Genomic DNA, 12,078 nt, shown 5'->3' on the forward strand with positions numbered 1-12,078 from the left:
GTAGGAGAGGTAACAGGAGGAGGAGTAGGGGTCTGGGTAGTGTAGGAGAGGTAACAGGAGGAGGTGCAGGGGTCTGGGTAGTGTAGGAGAGGTAACAGGAGGAGGAGGGGTCTGGGTAGTGTAGGAGAGGTAACAGGAAGAGGAGGTGCAGGGGTCTGGGTAGTGTAGGAGAGGTAACAGGAGGAGGAGCAGGGGTCTGGGTAGTGTAGGAGAAGTAACAGGAGGAGGTGCAGGGGTCTGGGTAGTGTAGGAGAGGAGAGGTAACAGGAGGAGGAGCAGGGGTCTGGGTAGTGTAGGAGAGGTAACAGGAGGAGGTGCAGGGGTCTGGGTAGTGTAGGAGAGGTAACAGGAGGAGGAGCAGGGGTCTGGGTAGTGTAGGAGAGGTAACAGGAGGAGGAGTAGGGGTCTGGGTAGTGTAGGAGAGGTAACAGGAGGAGGTGCAGGGGTCTGGGTAGTGTAGGAGAGGTAACAGGAGGAGGAGCAGGGGTCTGGGTAGTGTAGGAGAGGTAACAGGAGGAGGAGCAGGGGTCTGGGTAGTGTAGGAGAGGTAACAGGAGGAGGAGCAGGGGTCTGGGTAGTGTAGGAGAGGTAACAGGAGGAGGTGCAGGGGTCTGGGTAGTGTAGGAGAAGTAACAGGAAGAGGAGGTGCAGGGGTCTGGGTAGTGTAGGAGAGGTAACAGGAGGAGGTGCAGGGGTCTGGGTAGTGTAGGAGAGGTAACAGGAGGAGGAGCAGGGGTCTGGGTAGTGTAGGAGAGGTAACAGGAGGAGGTGCAGGGGTCTGGGTAGTGTAGGAGAAGTAACAGGAGGAGGTGCAGGGGTCTGGGTAGTGTAGGAGAAGTAACAGGAGGAGGAGATGCAGGGGTCTGGGTAGTGTAGGAGAGGTAACAGGAGGAGGTGCAGGGGTCTGGGTAGTGTAGGAGAGGTAACAGGAGGAGGAGGTGCAGGTGTGATGTGGTGTTTCTGACTCACCCTGAACAGCTTCTGTGAGTGTTTGATTAAGAAGGCCACCACATCATTCAGCTTCTTGATGTTGCCTTGCAGATCACTGGCTGTTAACTGGAGACACACACAGGCAATCATACGCACAACCGCACACACCAAAAAACACAAAAGAACCCCACGCGCTTTGAAAGCTTTCAAGGCTCACTTGATTTTCCAACTAGACCTGCCCCCCCCCCCCCCCCCCCCAGGGCCGCCCCGCCACCTACGTTCCTGGGCCAGAGGACGTGCGGGGTGAACATGGTGGCCAGGTTGAGGGCGGACATCTTGTTGGCGTGCTGCTGCCGGGCCGTGTGGTACAGCAGGTCCAGCAGCAGCTTGAGCAGGCTGCGGTTGGGGGCGGGCAGCAGCATGAAGAGCAGCTGGAAGGCCTGGATCTGGCGCTCCTTGTCCGGGACGCCCGTCTTGTTCCCCTGCTGGTCAAACTGGGTCAGCTCTGGGGGGTGGGGGGGGGTGCGGGGAGGGGGCGGGTAGGAGAGAAAAGGGGGGAGGAGAAGAGGGAGACAGGGGAGAGAGAGGGAGGGAGGGAGGGAGGGAGGGAGGGAGGGAGGGAGGGAGGGAGGGAGGGAGGGAGGGAGGGAGGGAGGGAGGGAGGTTAAGACGGGGAGAGAAATGGGGGAGAAGGGGGGGTGGGGTGAGAGGCAGATAGAGAGGGGGGAGGGAGGAGAGGGGGGAGACGGGGAAAGAGAAGGCAGCAGAACAGATGGAGGTCACAGTCAACTAAGAAATACTGATTGACATGAAATTGCATTTTTCTATACCAACTTGTTGTCACCGCACTGATTAGGCTGACTGATTGCTCTGTATGTGCATGTGTGGGAGAGTTCTATTCACATGATTTGATCTTCTATGCACTCAGAGAGCCTCGGTGCAGAAATAATTCACTGGTCAAATAGTTCAAATATCAGTGTTTGTTTGTTCATATGTACATGGGTGTGTGCATGGATGTGTGTTCAAAAACAATCACGGTTCACTCAAGTTTTCAATGCAGCAAAACAGTGGAACTGCCAGACAAGTGTCCTTGATGTTTAGCAATTTTTCAGCTGAAAAGTGTATGTATGTATTAGTATTCACAGTATCACATTAGTAGTGTGAGTATATGTGTGTGTGTGTGTATGTATGAGGGTGTGTAAGTCTGTGTGTAACTGTGTATGTATACGTATGAGTATGTGCGCGTGTGTGTATGTATGTATGTGTGAGAGTGGGTGTATGTGCATTTATACGCGTGTGTGTGTAGGTGTGTGTGTGTATGTGCATTTATATGAGTGTGTGTGTGTGTGTGTGAGAGAGAGAGAGAGAGAGTGTGTGTATGTCTGAGTACCAGCTATCTTCAGGTGAGCGTGGTAGTGTCTGTGAGTGAGCAGCGGCTCGGGCAGCTCTCCCAGGAAGGCCTTGAGCAGCGAGGCCACGTCGTTGGGGTGGAAGGCCCCCGTCTCCAGGTCAATCTCAGCCCCGGTGTTCAGCATCTCTCTCAGGGCCGCCTGGCGAACACTGTGGCCTGGGACCCGGAACAAGCCCTCCACATGGAGGTCTGGGGGAGGGAGGGAGGGAGGGAGGGAGGGAGGGAGGGAGGGAGGGAGGGAGGGAGGGAGGGAGGGGGAGGGAGGGAGGGAGGGAGGGAGGGAGGGAGGGAGGGAGGGAGGGAGGGAGGGAGAAAGCGAGGGAGAAAGCGAGGGAGAAAGCGAGGGAGAAAGCGAGGGAGAAAGCGAGGGAGAAAGCGAGGGAGAAAGCGAGGGAGAAAGCGAGGGAGAAAGCGAGGGAGACAGTAAGAGGAAGAGAGACAGAGAGGAAGAGGGATGGAAGAATGGAGGGCCACAGCAAGGAGGCAGAGAAATGGAGGTTTAGAGAAACAGAACAGTGAGGATAAAAAGTCAGAAAGAAAGAGAAGAGAGAGAGAAATACAGAGAATTAGGGGAGGGATGCATACAGACAAAGAACATTGGGAGTAAAGTGGAGAGAGAGACAGGAGGGGGGAGACAGACAGGAGCGGGGGGACAGACAGGAGCGGGGGGACAGACAGGAGGGGAGAGATAGACAGGAGGGGAGAAACAGACAGGAGGGGGGGGGGGATAGACAGGAGGGGAGAGACAGGAGGGGAGAGACAGACAGGAGGGGGGAGACAGACAGGAGCGGGGGGACAGACAGGAGGGGAGAGATAGACAGGAGGGGAGAAACAGACAGGAGGGGGGGGATAGACAGGAGGGGAGAGACAGGAGGGGAGAGACAGACAGGAGGGGAGAGACAGAAGGAGGGGGGAGACAGACAGGAGGGGGGAGACAGACAGGAGGGGGGAGACAGACAGGAGGGGGGAGACAGACAGGAGGGGGGAGACAGACCGGAGGGGAGAGATGGACAGGAGGGGGAGAGAGACCGAAGAAACAGAGAGGGGGCAGAGAGAGAGAGGAGGGAGGAAAGAGGGAGAGAGGGCAAAAAAGAGACACCGCAAAGTGCTGTGAGATGAATTATTGACATGAGCCGTTCTGTCCCCTTTTAGGATATGACATACCCCCCAGCTGGAAATAGACCATGAGCTCAGTCTTGTGTACACCCCTGTGCCCTCCCTCCCTGTCCACCTCTCCTCCTCAACTACACTCTAATGAATGCCTTCAACAGACAGGGTATGCATTTGTACCGGGATTGTTTTTTATGTATTTTTGTACCAAAATGTGGAGACATGGATCATGAATGGTGTTGTTGCTATGGTAACGGGGTAAGGACGCAAAACTCACTCTTGCTGAGGTAGTCTATGAGCTGGTAGATCTGGGCTATGCCCTCCTCCGTCAGGGACGATCCAAACACCATCCCTTTCTCTGCTAAACAACAACAACCACCACTTTACATTACTATCGTCATGGTGGGGAGGTTTTCAGACCGCGAACCCACCCTTTGAACAGAATCGTTGGGAACTAATGATGCCAAAACATTCCTTTGAGTGGAACAACAAATGGAGTAATGAATGGCACTGCAGGCTACATTTCGTGGAAGAAACATTCTCAAATAAAAGCACAAAGCCTTTCAAATAGCAAGGTCTAAACACTAATTTCAGGCATTACAGTGTGGGGTTTGAAGCAGTCATTCGGAATGCAGCGTGTTCGCAGTCCTCCTCGCTAGCACCTCAAGCAACTCATATTACACAACAGACTTTCAACAATAATAGATCTTGCCCATGCAACATGAATAGGTACAGAATGCCAACTTGTCAACATGGCCCAAAACAAGAGCTGAGGTTGCAAGAATATTAGTGCTTTTTCACTTATATTTGGATTGATCTCCCCTTTCACCCTCTCTCCCCTTCTCTCTCCCCTTCTCTCTCCCCTTCTCTCTCCCCTTCTCTCTCCCTTTCTCACCCTCTTTCATCGCCCTCTATCTCTTTCTCTCACATACCCTTCTCTTATCCCCCCTCCCCTTCTCTCACCATTTCTTTCACCCTTTTTTCCCCTTCTCTCACCCCATATCCCTTGCGTTCACCCTCTCCCCATCTCTCCCTCTACCTGGCTACTAATGAAGGGTTATGGTGATCGACCTTTGCGTTTGAGGAAGTTGAGAGAACGCAGAAATCCGCCCGCCGGTGCTGGTAGTCTGGGCTCCGCTTCTCCGGTGAGTTGGGCGAACTCGTCGCCGGGCAGGTCGATGAGGCGCGTGATGTTGCTCAGCACCAGCTCCGTGAAGGCCTGTGGACGCTCGTGCCTCAACCGCTCTACGAAGAAGTCCGGGTTGAAGATGATGGGCCGTCGGTTCACCGGTGATTCCATGCTGATCGCTACACTGCACACCATGCCTCTGGTGGGTGGGTGGGAGGGAGCGGTACCGATTACCGAATGTAAAAGTTGAAAAAGAAAAGAGGGCGAGAACAACGGGGTGGAAGGAGAAGAAGATGAGCGCAAAGACGGGGGAGGTTATGTTAGGCGGACAGACAAATAAGATAGCTACCGTAGTAAGGTTTCAGTTTGTAGTTGATCAGGACCGGTTGTTTATCAGAACAGCTGTTGTTTACTTCAAGTGTTTGCTACGTTAAAGTATCACGAACATCAGTTGTACAATAGTAGCCCAGTAGCTAGCACTTGCTACAGTAGCTAGAGATGGCTAGCTAGCTACTTAAACAGTGCTATACAGTTAGTCTAAACTACCTAGCGTTAGCTAACCTAGTAACGTTAAGATCATAGGCTTATATCTAGTTAGCTAGATTTTACAAAACTATAACCAATGCAGCTGACATGTATCAATTTGTTGTAATATCTAACAATCTGAGTTTACCTTCTGTTTTGTCTGTCGTATTTGGGAACTTTTTCCGCTGCCATGTTCGAGTTGAATCTTCCGCTGTTTACCGTGCTGTCACGCCTCGCGTGAAAGAATGCATCCCATTGGTCAGAACCTGCTCAGTCGCTGACAAAAAGTACGGATCCAGAGTCAGTTCGCCGTGGCTAATCGTTCGCTGTACCATGTCTGTGCTCGACACTAGTCTGTAACGGTAAACCGGCCCTGGTGCAAGTGGTTGGCGGCACCGTCCTTCTGACCTGTTCATTTTGACCTCGGGTAAAACATAATATTTAAATATAATATTTGATATTGATTAACTCACTAAAATCGTAAAATCAATAGCAGCATATTAAACGTCGTACTCTAGCGTAGGCTACTTTATAGTTCACAGTTTTGTTATTGACTAGGTCTACACAGTTAATAAGAAAAAAACATAAAAATACAAATCGATTTTGTGTTGCTTTGAACTCCCTATTGTCATTACATTGGGAGCATAGTATGATTGAGCTCCCTCCTATCACTAAACACTCGCACTGAGAGGCTTATTTGAAATGTGTGGTCTTGAGAAGTCCTTCTGAACGCTTGACTGGTTTCCTAACTGTAGGTACGTAGTAACCAGTAGGTGGGACTATCCACTCGCCCAACCTGCTTCAAATTCCAATTTTGCCATTGTCGATTTTATTTCTTGTAGAGAACAGACACGAGGGAGAGAAACAATATTTATTCATGTCATCAACATACAAAACAGTCGAATTTTGTACAACATGCCTTGTTATTCCTCTTTTAAAACTTGATAAACATGAACAACCCTGACTTGTGAAAAAAGTGTTAAATGCAAATATTTTGACAGCTATTTTGCAGCTTGTGAATGATCTGCCTATGCATATAAAGCTTTTTTGTACAAAAGCCAAATGTCCTTGCCCTCTTCCAGCGGAGCAAAGCACTCTGATGCTTTGGTCACCACTTGTCTGAAGAGGTCATTGGATGAGATGGAGGCGCCCAGAATGGTTATGTCCACATCCTTCAGGGCCGTGAGGGACAGCCCCAGGTGATGCTGGACCTATACAGTATTGTATGAATCACTCATGTCAATTGCCCTGCACTGGGAATTGGATGAAGGATTCTGGTCTTTGCTTTTTTGAACTTTACAACAAATACAGACAGACTGAAGCCTGTTTGCACCTCAGACCATCCATTTTGGGTGACATATTAGTGAAAAACAGCTGCCTTCTATTGTGTGATAATCGTTGTGCAATTTAATTTGAGAATAGCTCTTCTTTGTTGACATTCAAAGATCATCATCATTACAAATACAAATATTTGATTGATTAATAGGTTCAAAAGCATTTAGCCTACATCAAAGGGGACACAGCTATTTAGTACGACACAATAACACAATGCATTCAATAGACGTCACACATTATACCAGTGTTTTTCAACCTTTTAGAGCCACGGCCAGGGGCATGGCTTCGTGGTGGCCAGGGGGGGGAACACGGCCACCATTGGTCAGAGAATGGCCACCCTGCCGCCCCCCCAACCTCACGGCACAAAATAAACATCCTTAACAGAAACGGTATGAAGCTGAAATAAATGCATTAGTATTTTTTTATCAAGTCATCTTATATTGTCATTTGTCACTTACGCTACAAGACCCATATTCGCAACATATTTTTTTATATTCTATAATGTACATTTTAATTGTTTTATTTTTTGGATTGTTATTACTATTGTACTTTTTGATTGAGGATCCGTATATGTTTATTGTTTGCACCTTCCGGCCACAGTAAATTCAGTGTTTGTGCAAATCTACACGGCGAAAAAACCCAGATTCAATTCAACAGAGAGAGTGTCCGCGCCCCCATCAACAGTGCAAGACACAAACCATCGTGCCAGCATTTGGAAAGCGCTTCAATGGAGACTAGCAGCTAACCACTGGATAACTGCTGCTCTGAGTAATGCAGTGTGTGAGTTCTAAAATAGTAGTTTTTGACAATCAAGTGCCACCCCAAATAATAGACTGGCCAGAGCTGCCCCCGCCCCTGAATTTCTGAGCCTGAGTTCTTCAGTGTGGCCTATTATGGTCCACTAGGGTTACAAATACTTACTAGGGTACAAATTCTACATTTACTATGAATAAACTGTCTCTACATCTGAATTGCAACTCATTTCTTTCTTACACACACTGTACTGTACTCACAAACTGGAGAGACTTTGGTCACTCTGTTTTCATGAATATGTAATCTGGGTCTAACCACGTTAGAGGTTAGATCCTTTGATGAATCTTTTACATTAAAACATAACTATTAGTGTATACTCACACAAAAAAATGCCACAGCCATCAAAACAAGAACACTCATGAATCAACAACCAACATTTTAAAGTGAGGCCTAATTGTATATTTTTTTTTTTGTGTAGGCTTACATGTGTGGCCTTCAAACACAAGCTAAAGTGGCATGTGACTGACTGTCTAGTATGGTCTGAGCTAGTGCCTGTAGCCTTGGGTAGTGAGCTGCTCTGAGGTCTTGAGGTGGTGCAAGGACTGGGGTCTATTTCCTCCTGACCCTGTTTGCTCAGCTTTTTGAAGAAGTCTGCTATCTCACCCTTTCTTTTAATGTTTGAAGAGAACCCTAAGCAAAAATAAATGTAGGCCTACAACATCCAATTACCCACATTTGAGTCCAATCTCAATCTTAAACATATCGCCATTATTATCTTCAATCAACTACCAGCCTTTAAGTTACCAGATCATGGCTAGCCCTACTCTGAAATATGTATTTCAAACAGGCATTATACAATAGCAAACAGGGTAGCTATCTGGCAGCAGTGTTAATCTTTTGTAACGTTAATATATTGATAAGGCATCTCATCAGTGGCGGTCCTAGCACATTTGGCGCCCCGGGCAAGGTTTTCCCTTACCCGACATGCCATTCAACCTGCTGTCTGCCAATCAGAATGTTCGGATGCTGGGCATCCTGGTGGTTGGGGAAGGGGCATGGAGGACGGTTGGGCAGGGGGAATGGAGCATTCGAAGCTTTTCTTTCTGCTGTTCTTTCTGTTAAGTCTGGGTTTCCCAAGAGACGGTCATATCACTTTTGTTTTGTGGGCTACCTTTCTTTTATTTAGCATGGGCTAGGGCCAAACAGATGTTTGGCTTACTAGTAGCCTGTGTATCATCGTGGTTAATAAACGTCAATTCGGGAACTTCATCTTATGCCTTGACGATTGTTCCTTTCTGACCTAGTCAGGTAATTACAATAGATTTCAAATGGCTAAATGATACTGTTGAGGTTTTAAAGGTGTGACAATTACGCTGTTAGCTACTAACGTAGTGCTAAGTGCTAAACAGACATTTCTCCCAGACCCAAGCTCCCAGACCTCTGAACCAGCAACACAGACAGATCAAACCCAATCTTAAAGAACAATAGGCCTATATAACTATATAAACAGTCAAATGAATGGGAACAAAGCCACCAAAATAAAGAATGAAGTGTATACTCTGAATAGAAAATATTATTTAACACATTAATTGATTATTTACACACCAACCAAAGCCAGTATAAAAATTGCCATATTTTACACATAAATACACTGAGGAGCTTTACTTTTGAGAGAAACACAAGATTGTTACACCACAGCACTGATATTTATGACAGGAAATCACAAAAATACATCAAAATGGAGAATATGATACTTAACAAGTAAATGTTCCTTCTGTAAGTGTCTTAGTGTTTGCTTGACTTTTTACAACCCTCTTCTCGCTTATTGCCTACCATTGGTTCTCGGCAGGAGGCATATGCCTAGCCTGGCTCTGACCTCCTACGTACTTCCGCTCAATTTGGATTTTGCTTCTGTACTAGGTCTGGGAGCTCGGCTCTGAAGTCGGTTTTCAGAAACAAATTTTTTGTAGGTCCAATCAGCAAACAGAGGGAGTGGCTAAGAACGATGACGTTAATGTCGTGCACAAGTTTGAGTAGTTCAGTAATGGCGGCGGAGAAAGATGCGAGCAAAACTATTCTGCGGTTGTGGCAACACTGCCGAATATCCATATGTTAAAGCCGGAGCAAGAACATTCCTTGCTGAGTTTTGTTGGTGGCCATGATGTTGTGGCCCTCCTCCCCACGGGGTTCGGGAAAAGTTTGATTTTCCAGCTACGGCAGCTAGCTTGTTACAGAAGTGGTGAAGGAGTTGGCTAAGGCGAACGCTTGCGATTGGTTATGGCAAATCAGAGTGGCTCTGGGCCATAGAGTTAATATAACTAGAGTAACCTACTTTTGTCTTCCAAGATGGCGTCCCCATTCATTTCTATGAAAAGTGCTCAGTGGCGCAGTGAGGCAAGCGAGAGCGCGAGACTGGACGCGGCCATCTTTCCACTTCCGTGTCTTCCTGTCTTGCTTTAAACAGTGGCTCTTTTTTTCCCTAGCTCCGAGAGCTCATGTACATCGGCTATCGGCCAATGTGAACTTTTGTGCTCGTGCCCTCTTAGTATCCGCGAGCACATTTGCAGGCAACTTTCATTGGCTAAGCAAATAAATGGGTTGCTAGTTTACCCATTTCGGATTGGTTTCAAACTTAGCAAAAATCAGGAAAAGTTATTCTATGAAAAAGCTAGTAGTATGAGCAAGGTTCGAGAATCAAACAAAAATTATTGGGGGAGATAGTTTTGTAAATGTTGAATGGAGTTAATAGAATAAAAACGACCGGAAGAGTCGGAAACCTAACCGTTCATGCAATACCACCTACATCCACCGGGGCCGTTGCTTCAAGCCGAGGGGCGAGGGGTGGGGGCTTGCTCTGGGCGGACCCAATAGTTTTGAACTTCAACAGAGGACCCACCTTCAAGGAAGTTAACGTTTGTCAATGGAGAGATCCCAGACCCTCTGTACTAATTAGTGATGGGAAGTTCGGTTCTTTTTGCTGATTCGGTTCTTTGAATCTCGTTCAGTAAAATGAACGAATCTTTTTTCGAGTCATTTGTTCATTTCAGGGGGGGGGGGGGGGGGGGGGGGTTGGGGGCTATACGTCCACTGCAAAGGACGTATAGCCCCTATACGTCCACTGTAGGTTAGTGCATGACATGTGCACCAGCAAATACTATTTCAAAATAAATTCCTGCATTAAAATAATGTATCATGAGGTTGTATGATTTGGTCATGTATTATCACACTAGCATTTAATTATCACGTCAAACAATTACACTGCACTAAACTGTAAGTGTAAATGTAAAGTGAAAATAACAAAACCAGTCAGTATGATGACTTGAGCGAATATCATTCATTCACGTCTTACTAAAACAGCGGCCACGCGAAAGGGAATAAGGAAACTGTTTCCTCTACTAAAAAATACAATGCGGGTCACGTGAAAAAAGGATCCAAAGACTCGTAGAAAGACCGAGTCGGGGAAGGAACTAATCATTCGTTTCCTCTAGCTACAGAGCCTATGCAGGTCACGTGAAAAATGATCCAAAGACTCGTAGAAAGACCGAGTCGGGAAAGGAACGAATCGTTCGTTTCCTCTAGCTACAGAGCCTATGCAGGTCACGTGAAAAATGATCCAAAGACTCGTAGAAAGACCGAGTCGGGAAAGGAACGAATCGTTCGTTTCCTCTAGCTACAGAGCCTATGCAGGTCACGTGAAAAATGATCCAAAGACTCGTAGAAAGACCGAGTCGGGAAATGAACGAATCACTCGTTGAGAGGACTCGTTACTCCCGAGTCCTTATAAGGATTCGTTCAAAATGAACGAATCGTTCACGAACGACACATCACTAGTACTAATGAAATGTACGAGGGTCTGGTTAGGACCAGGCTAGCATATGCCACCCACATAACAAACTTTTTTTTATTTTTTTTATTTCCTTTTCGCTTTGAAATTAATTAAAATACAATAAACAAACAGTATGGTCTTTGCCGTTTTATTGTCGTATAAAATAATTGTGGTGATCATATATTATTGTAGCGACCCACGGATTGGTCGCGTGTTAACTCGCGCTGTTGGCGCAAAGGATTGTGGGTGGCGCAATTCACATACTTGTTTCATGTTTGGTTAATGTTGTATGCATGTTTGAGTTGAGTGTTGTTGTTCTGTCAATTAGGTTTGTCAGTGGATGATGTATGGACATTAGTAACTATAAGTTATCGTTGTTGCCATAACTGTGAATTGTATGTGAGTTAATGACTTGTTGTTGGCATTCACATGTGATTGGTGGTGTAGTAATAAAACCTGTAGTCGAGCGGTGTATGGGACACAGGATAAAAAGGTCTTCTTCTCTGCGTCCGATTATTACGCATCCACTCCAATATAGACCCCTAGCGCCATCGTTACATTGGTGTCAGAAGTGGGATGGCGCAACCACGCAGGATGGAGGAAGAAATCGCAGATCTTGAAGATACCATTAAGAGGACTCAGCTACACCTGGAGAAACGTAGGCTGAAGATGGAGCGTTCCAGGGCAAGAACGTCGTCCCACGCTGATGGGTCCAGTGTGCCACGGCCTTGTCGCCCCCTAGAGGCCGGGAGTGGAACCACAGAACACACAGCCATAGCTGTGGACATCCAACCTGACCTACCTGGGGCGTCCCCACAGGTGGATGTTGGGGCCATCCTGCCCCGTTCCATTGCCATGCCAAGAACACCAGCGAAGGTGCCCAAGTTCAATGGAGAGACGCTCCTGGAGCCATATCTTGCCCAGTTCCAGTTGGCAGTGTGGCATGGTGGTTGGAGCAGCGAGGAAGCCGCCACTCATCTTGCCCTGGCGCTGGAGGGAAATGCGCTGCAGGTGCTCCTGGATCTGACCCCGGGAGAACAGCGGAACCTGGAGACCTTG

The 12,078-nt window shown here is 47.4% G+C and overlaps 1 protein-coding gene across 2 annotated transcripts in view; it reads right to left on the reverse strand.

Moving 5' to 3' along the window:
* arhgap19 (Rho GTPase activating protein 19) overlaps window positions 1-5,391 on the reverse strand; it is a 10,340-nt gene extending 4,949 nt beyond the window's left edge. The window contains exons 1-6 of one of the 2 annotated variants that reach the window (XM_047030025.1): window positions 5,254-5,391; window positions 4,523-4,779; window positions 3,729-3,809; window positions 2,321-2,530; window positions 1,209-1,435; window positions 970-1,056 (exon numbers count right to left, since the gene is read on the reverse strand). In XM_047030025.1, the coding sequence (XP_046885981.1) occupies window positions 970-1,056; window positions 1,209-1,435; window positions 2,321-2,530; window positions 3,729-3,809; window positions 4,523-4,779; window positions 5,254-5,297 (906 nt within the window). In that variant the 5' untranslated portion in view covers window positions 5,298-5,391. Of the gene's footprint in view, window positions 1-969; window positions 1,057-1,208; window positions 1,436-2,320; window positions 2,531-3,728; window positions 3,813-4,522; window positions 4,780-5,253 lie in introns of both variants that reach the window. The other variant, XM_047030024.1, reaches the window with a different exon arrangement.
* Between the last annotated feature and the right edge of the window lie 6,687 nt (window positions 5,392-12,078).

This window comes from Hypomesus transpacificus, chromosome 11, assembly GCF_021917145.1.
Source record: "Hypomesus transpacificus isolate Combined female chromosome 11, fHypTra1, whole genome shotgun sequence".
Classification (NCBI taxonomy): domain Eukaryota; kingdom Metazoa; phylum Chordata; class Actinopteri; order Osmeriformes; family Osmeridae; genus Hypomesus; species Hypomesus transpacificus.